Raw genomic sequence first — 14917 nt, 5'->3', positions numbered from 1 at the left:
TCCCCTCTCTTCAGCACCTCCAGGTCCAGCAGCATGTCCAGCCTGGAGGGCTCACTGGTCTACCTCCCCTGGCTCTGGCCCCGTCCATCCATTCTCCATGCGGCGGCCACAGGCACTTCTCAAAATGCCAACCTGGCCACGTCACCGCCTCTCAAACCCTCAGTGCCTGGCTTCTCCTTGGGGATAGAGCCGGGGCCACAGTGCCCGTACCTGACACTGAGTGTCCCTCCAACCTGCCCGGTCTGACCCCGGCCTCCCTCTCCCCCTCCCCGGCCTCACCGGCTCCCTCCGCCAGACTCTCTGCGTGGCTGCTCCCTCCGCCTGGAACGCTCCTGCCTCGCCTCTTCCTGGAGGCGACTTCTGCTCGTCCTTCAGATCGTGCTTCTCTGTGCAAAGCCTGAGGGTCAGGTCTGACGTTCCCTCCACTGGGAGGGGAGCTGGGGGAGCTCAAGGACCTCCCTGTTCTCATTCACCTGTTTTGGGTCCGGCTCGGAGCCCAACGCCCGGCCCCTAACCTCCATGCCTGTGAGGGACGGAATGCTCGCAGAGAGAACCTGCTAGCGGAGGAGCTGACGGAGCGGACGGGGAGGCCGGTGAGAAGACGGTGCCGGCCTGTGGGGAGATGCGACGAGGGGGGAGTCAGCTTTTACAGTGGCCTCTGGGCCTCAGAGTGGCCACTTCCAACAGAGCAGGAGTTCTCTGAAACGGCACAGGGAAAGGACCGAGGAGCCAGGGGGAACAGCATGTGCAAAGGCTCAGAGGTAGGGAGCCGCATGGCACGTTTGGGAAGGCTGAGGACTGGGGGAGTGGAGCGGAGAGCACTGTGCAGGGGGAGGCAGAGCCACCGCTGAGCTGAGAAGGACGGGCTGAGGTCAGCTCACAGACTCTGTATTCCACCTGGAGACTCAGTGTTCATTCATCCCGACCTTCCCGCACAGCGCGCCCCCCCCACCCCCCAGCAGCCTTCTGCATCCCGCGCTCCCAGCTCTGGTTCCCGGTTACAGGTGCTGGTGCTCTGGCCCGTCTCTCCTAGTGGGCAGCGCCTGGCGCAGCGCCTGGCACAGACGGGTGCCTGTCCAACTTTCCTGAAGGGGGCAGAGGGAGGGCAGCATCGCAAACGAGGAGTCCGGAGGGGCTTCTGCCCTGATTCGGCGAAGGTGGGGGCCACGCCACCCTCTTTTGGGGTGCGGCCCTTCGGGGATGAGCAGGGGACGAGGAGACGGTGGAGCCTCCCTCCAGTTCTGACTCTCGAGGTCCTGAGCAGGGTGGGATGTCCCCGAGCCTGCGGGCGGGGAGCTGTTTCCCGGCTGCAGACTGGGCAGAGGTTTGGCAGAGAAGCAGGCCCAGGTCTGGTCCTCTCGCTGCAGGAGGAGGGGCCGAGGTGGTGGAGGCACGGATCGGCTGGGCCAGGGAGTCTGCGAGGCACCAGGTACTTCCTTGGCCCAGGCGGAGGATGCACGGCTCTGAGCTCACAGACAGGCTGGCTCCATCTTATCCGGAGTTACGGCCGTTTCTCTGGGTTCTCCAAACTCCCGCTGCTCCCTCCTGCCTCCGGGCTTCCCACGAATGCCTTCCTCACGGACGCTGTGCCCCCTCTCCTGGCATCTGCCAGGGCTTCTTCTACCCCGGCTGGGTCCTCCTCTCCTTCTCCCGCTCTGGCTGCTGCTCCTCAGCCCCTTTGCCACCCCTGTTCTGCTTGACATGCAAATACTGGGGAGCCCGTGGTTCCCTGCACCCCTCCCCTCCTTCACTCGATTCTCTCACGGAACAAGCGCATTTAGACGGAAACTCCACCTCTGAGCTCCAGACTCCCATGTTTCATTTCTGTTCCGGCCTCTCCTTGGCCTGCAGACTTTCAAACCCAACCATGTACCTGGCGATGCCGACATGGCCGCCGACCGAGACAGGACCAAACCAAACCCTGGATTCCCTGCCTCCCGGACCTGCTTCTCCAGCTCCTCCCTCTCAGGACACAGTCCACCGAGCCCCAGCTGTCCCAGCCCCGCATCTGGGCACGGCCCCCCTTCCTGCTCTCATCCTCCACCTTTGTCACCAGCTCAACCTGGACCCTCCCTCCAGGCCTCTCACCCAGGCAGGCAGCTCAGCTGCCCACAAGCAGTCCGAAAGAGCCTAAGGTTAAGCGGCTTAGTGGGGCTCTGAGGGGGAGGTCTGTGGGGTAGGGGCAGGGCCAGGCCTGGAGGGAATCGATGACTAAGAGAGAATGTAGGGATCGGTTATAGGGTTAAGCCTCCTACTGACCTGCTGGCAAAGCCGCACACAAGTCCCAGCTTGGAGGGCACAGCCCTCTAAGCATAATTAAACTTGATCTTGCGCCTGCTCCCTAGATTTTTCCTGGGTAGCTAGTGGGCTGTGGGAGGGGCAGCAAGTGCTGCCAAAACAAGTGAAACTCACAAGAACACTGAAAATTGTCTTGTTTGTCCCTGACCGTAAAATAAAGCATCAGCTTTGCAATTTGGGTCTGCTCTCTGGCCTCAGCCAGGCACAGAAGATCCACCTAGACCCAGCTTATTCTCTTTGTCTGTCTTTTCTTCATCCTTCACCAGCCCTCCCTCAGGCTTGCCAAATCCTTGGTTGTGCTGGCGTGGGCACAAGAGAAGGCACAGGGCACCGGAGGTTCTGCTCACCTCTCTTGCAGGGATGCGGGTTGCCTGCAGCCAGCTGTGGGCCTGCCCCGCCCCTCCGCTCCAGAGCTGCCTGATTTATTCTCTTTGCAAACACAGGCAGGGCCGTCTAAACAGACAGCACATCTTCCCTGCGCTCAGCACTGCCCTGGCGGTCTGTATCCGCAGGACCCGTGGCGACAAGTGACACTTCCCAGAGCCCCTCCCCAAACCGCCTCCAGGGGACAGACACCTCCTGCCTGGCTGCCTCTATCCGGGGAGAGGCGCCCATTGGTCACCAGATACATGCTGGCCACCCCAGACCATGTCCACTGGGCCCTGGTGCCAATGGCCTGGGGACCCCTGTTCTCCATCTGGGGGAAGAGATGGTGTAAACTGTAGTTCCTGGCGTCCTGCTCCCGCTCCCTGCTTCCTGCGTGCTCCTCCCTGTCCCCTTTAGCCTGGCTGATGCCTGCTCGGTCCGAGGTCTCAGCGAGGGTCAGTGCCTCCGGAACCCTTACCGCCCAATGGGCCGGATTAAGTTTTGTGTCCGTGCCACCGGGAGGCATCCATTCACTCATGCCAGCCTTCACCACCTGCGGCCCCCAACTGCGCCCAGCCTGTGTGAGGCGGGGCCTGGGCCCCTGGAGCGCACACTGGGGGCGGGAGAAGGCAGAAGTCCTCTGGGTCCGGGGGACACACTGCAGCTCCAGTGACCCGGAGGGCGGAGCCCCCCCAGGTGGGCCTGGAGCCAGCTAGATGGTCTCAGCCTGTGGCACCCCCTCTTCCCTCCTCCCCCATTTCTTTGCTCTGTCTCTCCGCCTGGTTGGCTGCACCCAGCTGAGACTGGGGGGAGGGGGGTTATGGGATCCCCGCGCTTAAGCCCCTTCAGCGGGGACCCTCGCCCCCGGCCAGGCTGGCTGCTCAGACAGACACAGGGTCAAAGGCGGCACCGTGGCTGCCTCGAGCTCCCGGATGCTCTGCGCCCCGCCCCTCCCCCAGCCCTCAGTCTGCAGACAAAGCCTCGGAAAACAATCCAACGAAGACAGACATCCCCCTCTGGGGTGGGAGTGGGGGGCAGGGAGCGCCCCTGGGACTGGGCCGGGGCTGCTGATGGAGGGAAACAGGCTGAGCGGCTGGAGCTGTGGCTGTGTGCTCCCTGCCGGTCCGCAGGCTGGAGCCGGCCCTCCCCCGGCGCCGCCGCAGTCCCGTGGGCGCGGCCGGCGCTGCATGGCACTGCACTGCGGCGGCGCTGGGCGGGGCACATGCGTACACGCGTGTGTGCCCGTGCATGTATGTGCGCGTGTCCGTGCGCGGTTGTGTGCGTGCCCGCGCGCTCCGGAGCTCCGGGCTGCGAGTCCCAGTTTGCTGGGCGCTGCGGTCCCTCGCCCCCGCCCCTTCCCACCAGCACCTCGGGCTCCCAGGGAGACTTTGCCTAGCAACCGTGGGGGCGGGCGGGAGGGGCCGAGGAGAGGGTGCTGGAGGGAGAGGAGGGGAGCGGAGGGGGAGAGAGGGGGGAGGAGGGGAGAGGATGGCTTCTCATAGGCTCCTTGCAGCGCTCCCCCCTCCCCTCTGCCCGTGTCGCAGCGCTGCGGTTCTGTTCTCCCCCCTCCCCGCCCCCGTTATTTATCAGGCTGGGGGAGGCTGGGGGAGGCTGGGGGAGGCTGGGGGAGGCTGGGGGAGGCTGGGGAGGCTGGGGGAAGGCTGGGAAAAGGATCCTTGGGGAGATAAGGCACTTGTGCTCATTCGTTGGAACAAAAGGAGGGAGCCATCACGGCTCTCCCACGCAGGGCGTGTCTCACGGTGCCTCTGTCCTGGCCACCTTCTCCTCCCATTACCCCATTACCTGAGAGGACCCCTGGCCCACACCCAAGGGGAAGGGACGCTCCGTCCTTCAGGGCTGATCTTCGCTCCCCCCACCTCTCCCCACACGTCCCCTCCCCACTGGCCCGGGATTCTGCCCGGGATTCTGCCCGGGCTGTGGGCTAATTTCCCTGGAGCCGAGCTCTGGGCCCAGGGAGGGGGCTGGAGACCAGGCGTCCGGCTGGCCGCAGGCCCACCGCCCGGCGGAGGCCGTGTGACCCAGGACTCGGGGTGTGCTGTCACGAAGCAGTTAGAGTGCCTTCCCAAGGCCTCTGCCACAGCACCCTCTTCCCCTGCGGCCGCCCGTGCAGCTGGGATTAGGCTCAAAGGACTCCATCTCCGGGGCAGGTCCAGCCCACCCTGGACCCAGCACCCTCCAGGCCGCCCTGCGAGGGACCTGCTCCCTCGGGGAGAGCCAGGGCTCAGTGGAGTTCCCAGCACGGGTCCCACTTGTCCTGCAAAACCGACACTGGATTTGCTGACCCGGCGCCCTGGCCAGCCTGCCCTGCCCTGTCACTCCCTGCGGGTCACCCTCGCCGCTCGGGCTGGCTCAGCCTTCACCGGGTGGCTGCCAAGGCCGGCCTGTGCGCCCAGGCGGCCATGCCAGGGTGCAAATTCCCCCTGACCCAGAGCCACCTCCCGGAACAGCTCAGAGGGCTCAGCGGCTGCCAGGCACCCTGTCACTGGGGGCTGGGACTGGGCCGAGCTGAGGTCTGTACCCTGGGGGGCTCAGGAAAGCTGGGCAGGGCATGTGCCAGGCCCAGACACCCGCCAGCAGCCAGCAGCAAGGGGAATCTGAGGGGAGAAGGCAGAGGGCCTGCGGAGAGGGGAGGGCGCTCAGAAACTGGCCCAGCCCGGGCGGCTTAGCCAGGCCCCAGCGGTGAGGCCGGTGAGGGCTCCAGTGACGCGCCCACAGACTGGCACTCCGCAGGCTGCCCTGGACCTGAGGTTCGTGCAGCCATCTTCCCTGCCACCCCTCCCCGTCCGGGTGCAGAGACTTATCACCCAGCACCCAGGCCAACCCCGGGCTTCTCCTCAGCACGGCCACGCCTGGAGGGGCACCCTCCGAGCTCAGCGGCCCCCCCACCTCCGGCAGCGCTCTGTGCCCAGGCCCTGGTGCCCCAGGGGGAGCAGCGAACAGTCACCAGCCCCACGGACGAGGCCCGAAGCCCCCCTGTAGAGGCTATTGGGGCTCCCTGGCCCTCCCCTTCAGCCACAGACAATCCTGGGTATTTCAGATGCCCTCCAGGCAGAGGGGGAGTAAAACCAGCTTAGAAACGGGGACGGAGTGCGAGGGCGTCGCTGAGGAGGCTGGCTCCTTACCCTGAGAGGCAGAGCGTTAACACAGCCTCCTCAGGTCCCGGCTCAGAGGGAAGCCCAGCCTCCCACCCTCTGTCTCTGAGCTCCGGCTGACGATGGCCTCCGGGCGCTTCAGGGGCCAGCGGGGGCAGCAGAGGGTGCCGGGACCCTGCTGCTCGGGGTCTGTCCAGAGAAGGGCCTCGTAGCAGCCTGGGGCCTTGTCCGGACCCGCTGGCCGGATGACAGCTGCAGGCCAAGCTCATGCTCCTCTGGCCCCGGAGACACCACTGAGGGCGGAGACCCAGCCAGGCCTCGGGGGGTGGACACCCACACTTCCTCCTGCCCACACCTGGCCCCCGTGTCCCTCTCCCACGGCGCCGCCCTTACCGTCTAGTGACAGCCAGTCATGCTGCGAGGAGGGCAGCGTGGGCAGGGCCCGGGCTTTGTACTCGAACACCACGGAGTTGGAGATGATCTGGTTGTTGAAGGCAACTTGTAGGGTCACGAGGCCAGTGTCGTGGGCTGAAAGCAAAACACAGAGCGGTCAGGACGGGGTGGGCGCCCTGCAGCCCGGGGACCATCGGGGGCCCGAAGCCCCCCTCTAGGACCCTTTCCCGGGGAACCCCAGCGGCCTGCTCATCCCCAAGGCCCCGCGGCTGTGCTGCTGCTTCCAGGAGCCTTCCCCGGAGCCCGAGCAGCCAGGTGCCCGGGACAGGCCACCGGCATTGTCATTGTCTCTGCCTCTCTGCTCCCGTGAGGGCAGGGACTGGAGCTCCATGCAGGGCTGCTGCATGAGTGAGCGAGTGAGCGAGCGAATGAGCGAGCGAGTGAGCGAATGAGTGAGCGAATGAGTGAGCGAGTGAGTGAGTGAGCGAATGAGTGAGAGAGTGAGTGAATGAGTGAATGAGCAAGAGAATGAGTGAGTGTATTAGTGAATGAATGAGTGAATGAATGAGTGAATGGTGAATGAGTGAATGAGTGAGTGAGCGAATGAGTGAGCGAGTGAGTGAGCGAGTGAGCGAGCGAGCGAGCGAGCAAGCAAGCGAGTGAACGAGTGAACGAATGAGTGAGCGAATGAGTGAGCGAGCGAGTGAATGAGTGAGCGAGTGAGTGAATGAGTGAGGGAATGAGCGAGTGAGTGAGCGAATGAGCGAGTGAGCGAGTGAGTGAGTGAGTGAGCGAGTGAGCGAGTGAGTGAGTGAGTGAGTGAATGAGCGAGTGAGTGAGTGAGCGAGTGAGTGAATAGTGAATGAGTGAGTGAATGAGCGAGTGAGTGAATGAGTGAATGAGTGAGTGAATGAGTGAGTGAGTGAGTGAATGAGCGAGCGAGTGAGTGAATGGTGAATGAGTGAATGAGTGAGTGAGTGAATGAGTGAGTGAGTGATGAGTGAATGAGTGGTTTGTGAATGAGTGAATGAGTGAGTAAATGAGTGGGTGAATGAATGAGTGAGTGAATGAGTGGTGAGTGAGTGAGTGGTGAGTAAATGAGTGGTGAGTGAATGAGTGAGTGAGTGAGTGAATGAGTGAGTGAGTGAATGAGTGAGTGGTAAGTGAATGAGTGAGTGAGTGAATGAGTGAGTTGTGAGTGAGTGAGTGAACAAGTGAATGAGTGAATGAGTGGTGAGTGAATGAGTGGTGAGTAAATGAGTGGTGAGTGAATGAGTGAGTGGTGAGTGAGTGAATGAGTGAGTGAGTGAATGAGTGAGTGAGTGAGTGATGAGTGAATGAGTGGTTTGTGAATGAGTGAATGAGTGAGTAAATGAGTGGGTGAATGAATGAGTGACTGAATGAGTGGTGAGTGAGTGAGTGGTGAGTAAATGAGTGGTGAGTGAATGAGTGAGTGAGTGAGTGAATGAGTGAGTGAGTGAATGAGTGAGTGAGTGAATGAGTGAGTGAACAAGTGAATGAGTGAGTGGTGAGTAAATGAGTGGTGAGTAAATGAGTGGTGAGTGAATGAGTGAGTGAGTGAATGAGTGAGTGAGTGAATGAGTGAGTGGTGAGTGAGTGAATGAGTGAGGCGTGAATGCGTGAGTGGTGAGTCGATGAGTGGTGAGTCCTGAGTGGTGAGTGAGTGAATGAGTGAGTGAGTGAATGAGTGAGTGGTGAGTGAATGAGTGAGTGAGTGAATGAGTGAGTGAGTGAATGAGTGAGTGAACAAGTGAATGAGTGAGTGGTGAGTAAATGAGTGGTGAGTAAATGAGTGGTGAGTGAGTGAATGAGTGAGTTGTGAGTGAGTGAATGAGTGAGTTGTGAGTGAGTGAATGAGTGAGTGAGTGAATGAGTGAGTGGTGAGTGAATGAGTGAGTTGTGAGTGAGTGAATGAGTGAGTGAGTGAATGAGTGAGTGGTGAGTGAATGAGTGAGTTGTGAGTGAGTGAATGAGTGAGTTGTGAGTGAGTGAATGAGTGAGTGAGTGAATGAGTGAGTGAGTGAGTGAATGAGTGAGTTGTGAGTGAGTGAATGAGTGAGTGAGTGAATGAGTGAGTGGTGAGTGAATGAGTGAGGGAGTGGTGAGCGGTGAGTGAGAGTGAATGCCCCGGTGGCCGACCGACCTCTCCGCTGTCCCATCCCCTCGGGCAGGGCGCGGTGTCCTTCGTGCTTCTCTGTGTCGCCTGCCCCTGCCAGCTCCTCCTGACTCACGGACACGCCTCGCGCGTATTTTTAGAAGTTCTTCGCCTCCCTGAGGAGCAGGAGCTCCGGCGTGAGTGTGTGCCCCCCGCCCGCCCGCACCCGCCAGCCAGCTCCGGAGGCAGCCGTGGGGCTCCTGGGCTGGCTGCCCAGAGGAGGGCGGTGAGGACCACCGTTTGAGACCGAACGGGCTGTTCTATCGCCAGCGAGAGGCGAGCCCGCCCGCGGAGGCCCGCTTTGTTCGGGGGTGAGGCTGCTGAAACCTTGGGGGCTGCGGCCTGGAGGCCGTGGTGGCTGTGCAGGTGCGGGTCCCGCCCGCAGGCCTGGCCCCTGAAGGCACCGGGCCCTGTGCTCTCTGCCCCGTTTTTCTGGAACCGCCGATGCCAGCGCGCGGGCCTCCGGGACGGATTCCAGGAGGACACACACGGGGATCGTGTTACTGTTTGGACGCCGGCTCAGGAGCTCAGCCTGGGGGAGGCCGTCCAGGCCAGCTGCTCCCCGGGCAGAGCAAAGCACCACTTCCCTCTGCGGCGGCTCCGCCGGCCTCACTCCCGCGGGGACACGGCTCGCCCACCCGCGGCCTCTGTGCACCGGGGCTGCTGCTGCCGTCGCCCCCAGAGCAGGCCTTCAGGAAGGTGCTGCCGGGTGACCAGTGGGGTCCCCTGGGCCATGCACCTTGATGTGGTCCCTCAGCCCCAGGCCACAGGCTGGGCCAGCTGGCTCCGTGGTGGGCGCATCGGCCCCCCCAGGACCCCCCAGAGTCTCTCTGGGCAGGGGTCCCCCCCAGCCATGTCCGGCACCCGGCAGCCGCCCACGCTGTGGCCACCCGCCTGCCCCGGGGATGAGCCTGGCCGCCCACAGGGGGGAAGGATGGCCAGGGCACACCCATCTGAGCCCGTCAGCTCTGCTCCTGGGCGAGCCTCCTGCCCCTCGGCTGGCCCCCGGCGGGGCTCAAGGCTCCTCTGTCCCAGACACCCCGGCCGGAGGGTCCTCCTCAGCCACTGCTCTTCCCCCACCAGCTCCTGGCCCCGCACACCTGCCGTGTGCGGGAAGGCGGCGGGTTCAAAGGCAGCCGCCCTTCTCCAGGGAGATGGATGGGGGGACCCAGCGCGGGCTCCTGGGTCCCATCCAGCCGCTCGCTCTCACAGGCCCCTCCCACGGGTGCTTCCGGGACTCCCTTTCTCTCCCTTGAGCCTGCCCATCCGTGGGTCCTGGGTCCATGCCCTTCTGTCGCCTCACGGCCACCACCCTGTCCACGCTGTGTCACTCTCACTCAGCCTTCCGCGTGGGCCTCTGCTGGGACCTCAGCACTCCAACGCCAGCCCCTTCTCCGCTGCTGGGCCTTCACTGTGGCCTGGCTGCCTCCCGACCTCGGGCCTGGGAGCGTGTGGGAGGCAGAGCCCACGCTGGTGTCTGCTGAGCCCAGCGGCGGGAGCGGCCGGAAGTACCGTGTCCGAGGTCAGGGTGGACTCCCCTCCCCCATTTGGCTCTGTTGGCCTCTGAGGCTGTGGCTCGGGCGCCGAGGTGAGCCAGGTGCTTCGGGGCTGCCGCACCTGCGCTCCCTCCCGCCTGGCGGGGCTGAAAGATGCAGAAACTGAGGCTGAGAGAGGTCAACCACTGACCAGTCACAGGGAGGGACCTGCTGGTCCGGGCTGCACTGCTGGGGGCCGACCCAGCTCAGAGAGCTCGCAAAGAGCAGTTGTGGTGCTGGGTTTTGAGGGTCAGATAACTGAGGTCTGGGTCCCCCGCCAGGCAGGGCCAAGTATAGGAAGTGGGGCTATTTATAGGCTGGGCCGGGCCGGTCCCGGCAGCAGGTGATAAGTGGGCAGCTTAACAACCCGCCACCCTCTCCCGGGCTCCTTGCACCTCCTCCGCACAGGCCCCACTGTGAAGGCCGACCCAGGCGGGCAGGGCTGCTGGGGGCCGAGGGGGCCGAGTGTGTCCTTGGGAGGCAGCCGGCGGGGGCAGGGCCGGCAGAGCCTGGCCCCCGGGGTCGGCTGGTGGAGGAGGTGATGGGTTCGAGTGGAGGCTGAGCTTGTGAGCCCAGCGTGGGAGCTGCCCAGGGAGATGGAGAGGAGACTCGGCACCCCCCTCCCCGCAGTGGAAACTGGCACCTGGCACAGCCGCTGCTGCCGCTGCCCTGGGACCCCACCCCCACTCCCACCTCTCTTCCCCACCCGTCACCTTGGCAGAGATTGCCCTCTTCTTTGTGAGGCCCCGGCTTCAGATGGCACAGGGTGGGCCTCTGCCCATGGCACCCGCCTCCCTGTGTCGCGGGTCACTGCCTGGGAGGGTGGGACCAGTTGTCCCTGGGGCAACCAGCCCGGGGACAGAAAGCCCGAGCTCTCGACCGGCTCCTGCACAAATCACGTGCTCTCGCTCCTCCAGGTGCCACGCTGGGGGCCCCTTTGCAGCCGTGGGGACTCGGTGACCAAGAAAGACAGACCCCTCTCCCCGCGTGGGGCTGACAGGCCCCTGGGAGGTGGCGAAGACGCTCTCAGACGGGTCACCAGCTCAGCAGCTGGTGATGAACCCGGAGGACAGCCCGGGGGCTCCCGCCCCTGAACCCAGGGGCAGATTCTGTGCTGGCACCTCCTCCGGGGCCCTGGGTGGGCAGATGCCTTCGTCAAACTTCCAAGGAGCTTGTGTGGATTGGTCTGAGTCTGACTCCCCTCCCCCACCGCCCACCAGGCTCTGACTGCTCTGCGCCCCCACGGCCTGGGCTCTCTTAGCCGCTGGCTCGGGCCGTGAGCGCACGGGAGAGAGGCCGGCGTGCTGCAGGGGCGGCCTCTGACCTCCCGCAGCTCCCGTGGGGCCACCTGCCCAGCTCCCACCGGCTCCCGCAGCCCCTCAGGGCTGGGAGGTTAGAGCTTCCGCTGTGACCAGTCTGGGTGCACCGGCCCCTCATCGCCCAAGCCCCACCTGTCCCTGCCCCATCCGGGGTCCATGAGCGGGACGGAGGCCGTTATAACAGCACATCCGGACCCACTCGTGCACACCTGAGGGGTGAGGCCCGGAGCCACGGCTCAGCTCGCTCGGGGGGCCCGCGTCCAGGCCGTGCTCACCTGGGCAGTAGCAGCGCAGCACTCCGGGCTGGATGAGGGACGCGGGCACTGAGATCTGGTCGAACAGGCAGCTGTAGTTATTGCTGGCCTCTTGCCATGGGCCTGTGATGAGAACCTTCACTCCTCCCTGGAGGGGACAGACAGCGGGACAGCGTCAGCTGCCGAGGGACGAGGGACGCACCCCCTGTGGGGAAGCCCTGGGCCCTGGGGCCCGTGCCCCTCGCTCCCTCAGCTGGCGCCCATCACGGGCGGCAGTGTGACCCCTGACCCCTCCTGCGTACGCCGGTTCCAGCAGAAGGAGCAGAGTTTTCTAACCTTTTCAGCCCTGACGCCCCTGGGGACCGGCCCGGTGGAGCCCGGGAAGGAGGGGGGCCGGGGAAGGGGCCGGTCTGTCTGGGCTGTGGGCAGACCGCGGGGGGCTCCGGTCTGGAGGAGGCCTGGGCACCTCAGTGTCCTGCGGGGACCGATGCCTGGTGGCAGTGCGAGGGCCCAGGACCCAGGTCTGGGGGGATCGCCACGAAGGGGCAGGCCTGGCTCTGGAGATGGCACGTGACAGCGAGGCAACCGCAGTCTGGAGGGCAGCGGAGGGAGCACAGGAGCCCGAAGCAGGAGGTGCCGTGGCCCTGCGTCCTCAGGCCAGCGGGCCAGCCTCCCTGGTGGCTCCGGGCCTCCAGGGCCCCTGGCCCTGCTTCCCCCGGCGCAGAGCTACGGCCCGGCAGGGAGAGGCGGGCCCAGTGGGAGGGGCGGGCTGGGCGTGGGTGCCGGCTGGGCAGGGGCCCCATGCCCCTGACTTTGGGATGCCTGGCAGCACAGGCCAGCTCGGGGGGCCGCCCTCCCGGTTCCTGGGAAGTGAGAGAGCAGTGGCTTCAAAAGGCCACTGTGACCACGTGAGGAGAAAGGGAGAGGAAAACAACAGTATCCACAGCTGCCGGCAGGAAGCCAGGCCGCTGCGGGGGACAAAGGGCTGCAGAGAGCACTGCGGAGCCAGGGCCTTCTCCATGGCAACCGTGAGCCAGGGCCTTCTCCATGGCAACCGCACAGGAGGGGCTCAGCATCCTTCGGTTCAGGGGATGGTTTCCATGGCAACCCTCGCCCTGCTGCGCTGAGCCGCTGTGGCGCAGGCACCTGAAGGCTATTAATTGCGTCCTCCCCTGCCGGGTGCCGCAGGAGTGGGTGCAGGGAGGGGACATGGAGGGCTTGGGGGAGGGGAGGGAGCAGCAAATGCCACTGAGGTCGCTGTGTCCTAGGAGTCCTCAGATAAAGGACCCTGATTTCTGATGCACGTAGGGCAGATCCTGAGGCCCAGGGCACCCCCCCTGTGTGTTTGTGTGTGTGTATGCATGTGTGCGTGTATTTGTGCATGTGTGTGTGTGTGGCCGCCCGCAGCTGGAGGTGAAGAGAACAGAACACGGAAGTGGGAGCTGCCTGTGGGAGGGGGCACCCTCAGGAGAGACAGCAAGGTGGCCCCGGCCTTGGCGTTCCTGCGAAGTGGTTGCACCCGACCCCCTATTTACAGACTGGGAGGTGTCCCAGGCCTGGGTGTCTCAGCACAGAGCCCTCTGGAGCCTGGCTGGAACCAGGGTCCTGACGCTGTCAGCAGGCAGGCCTCTGACCGGTGGAGCAGGGGAGGGGTGAGCATGCCAGCCAGGGGGTGGTGAGGGAGGGGAGGGGAGGTCAGCAGCGGAGGGCCCAGGAGGGGGCCCCTGCTGCCCACTGGGGGCTGTGGGAAGGAAGCGCTCCTGGGGCCTCCGCGGAGGTCTCTCCACTCAGCACATCGGTGGCTTCTGCGCATTTTCCAAATCGCATTGAATCTGAGCTGCTTTTGTTCCCAGCAGCTGTCATCACCCAGGGCTGCTGGGAAACTAGGGCAGAGGCTCCCTCTGCGAGGTTCCTGTTCCGGTGCCGCCCTCTGGTGGCCAGCGACTGAACTGCATGGACCTTCAGGCTGGGACTCAGGGGCAGAACAGAGAGGAGGCCTGGCCTGCTGAGGGCGCTCCCTAAGGCGCCGGCCAGGGCCCGCGGGCCAAGGAGGCCTGAGTGTGGGCTGGACAGGCCCAGGACCTCCTAGCCCGGCTGAGGCCCCAGGGAAGCGGTCTCCCCCTCCTGCCCTTCAGCTCCCGCAGACTCGGGCTGCAGGCATCCTCAGCGTGTCCCAGGACCTGGTGCTCAGGGTCCAGGCTCTGAGCCAGACCTAACGCCAGCGCTCCCAGCCCTGACCCCTGGGCAGCCCAGGCCCGGTCTCCTTCCTGCTCCTTCGGAATTGCTCTCTCAGCGTCATGGGCCTGGGGGAGGGAGGGCAAACTGCTGGGCTGAGCTGACCTTTCACCCTGGGCTGAGCTGACCTTTCACCCTGGGAGAACATGGTGGTTGCTGGGATGGCACCACTGAGATCAGTGTCTCTGAGGGAGTCGCCCCGAGCCAGGCAAGGGAAACCAGCTGGAACCGTCTAGAGTCTTGAGGGGGGCAGCTGGGAGGTGGACAGAAGACACAGGGGCTGCGTGGCCAGGCCCCTCACCACACGGGGCAGCTGCCCCCGGACACGCGGGGATGTTAACGCCCAGCACCCGCGGCGGCGCCCGGCGGGAGCTGCTCTGCCCGGACACCGGCAGGCTGCCAGGCTCCTGTCCGGAGGCGGGGCCCCCAGCTGCTGTCCTGGCGCCTGGACTGGGGCGCTGGCACCCGGATTTTATCTCAGCTTTGCCACGAAGGAAGGGGCAGAGCAGGTGTGAGCCTCCTGGCCTTGTCCGTGACACTGAGGCCCACAGTCCAGGGGACCCCGCCAAGGTCATACGTGGTCAACCAATGAGCAGCCTGTTTTCATGGCCGAGGCAGGAGGGCCTGGACAGGGCACTGTGGCCGAGGACTGACACTATTCGCTGATGACATACTACGGGCCAAAGACTTCACCGAGCTCTCCTGCACCACGCCTCCGGCAGGTGCCGATACATCCCCATCTCACAGGTGAGGAAACTGAGTCACAGAGAGGCCCAGTACGGCAGAGCCAGGCTTTGCACACAAGTGTGCCCCCTCACCAGAGCCTGCGGGAGACTCGGCAGCAGATGCCAGCTCTGAGGAGTGCGTTACCTCTCAGGGCACCCCAGCACCAGTCCTGAACTGGGTGGGCATCGTGCCAGGATCCCCTGCCAGCGCCTGGGTCTGGAAGGTTCCTGGGCTGTGGCCAGCATCCCTCACTGCCCGCTGGAGGCGGTCTGTCCCTGCCTCAGCTCAGGGAGCCCAGGAGGGTCAGGGTCCTGCGAGAGCATCCTTTCCTTGTCCGGGCAGCGCCCCTCCCCTCCCCTGGCATCGAGGGAACGTGGCAGTGGCACCAGGGGAGCCACCAGCAGCCACCAACTGGGAGAAAGAGCCAATCTGGGCCCGAGCACCCGGCCGCTGGGCTGGGAGGAGTGGAGGAGTGGGCCCTGGGGTGCAGCGAGCGGAAGGC

At 64.6% G+C, this 14917-nt stretch overlaps 1 protein-coding gene across 2 annotated transcripts in view; it reads right to left on the bottom strand.

Annotated features, from left to right (window-relative positions):
* Positions 1 to 14917, bottom strand: part of CAMTA1 (calmodulin binding transcription activator 1) — a 551076-nt gene that overhangs the window by 53903 nt on the left and 482256 nt on the right. For both annotated transcript variants that reach the window (XM_045570571.1, XM_036460843.2), the window contains 2 exons: positions 11476 to 11602; positions 6171 to 6305 (listed from right to left, as the gene is read on the bottom strand). In XM_045570571.1, the coding sequence (XP_045426527.1) occupies positions 6171 to 6305; positions 11476 to 11602 (262 nt within the window). The remainder of the gene's footprint in view (positions 1 to 6170; positions 6306 to 11475; positions 11603 to 14917) is intronic.

This window comes from Pipistrellus kuhlii, unplaced genomic scaffold (genome assembly GCF_014108245.1).
Source record: "Pipistrellus kuhlii isolate mPipKuh1 unplaced genomic scaffold, mPipKuh1.p scaffold_m20_p_34, whole genome shotgun sequence".
NCBI lineage: Eukaryota > Metazoa > Chordata > Mammalia > Chiroptera > Vespertilionidae > Pipistrellus > Pipistrellus kuhlii.
This window is presented reverse-complemented; position numbering and strand designations above follow the sequence as displayed.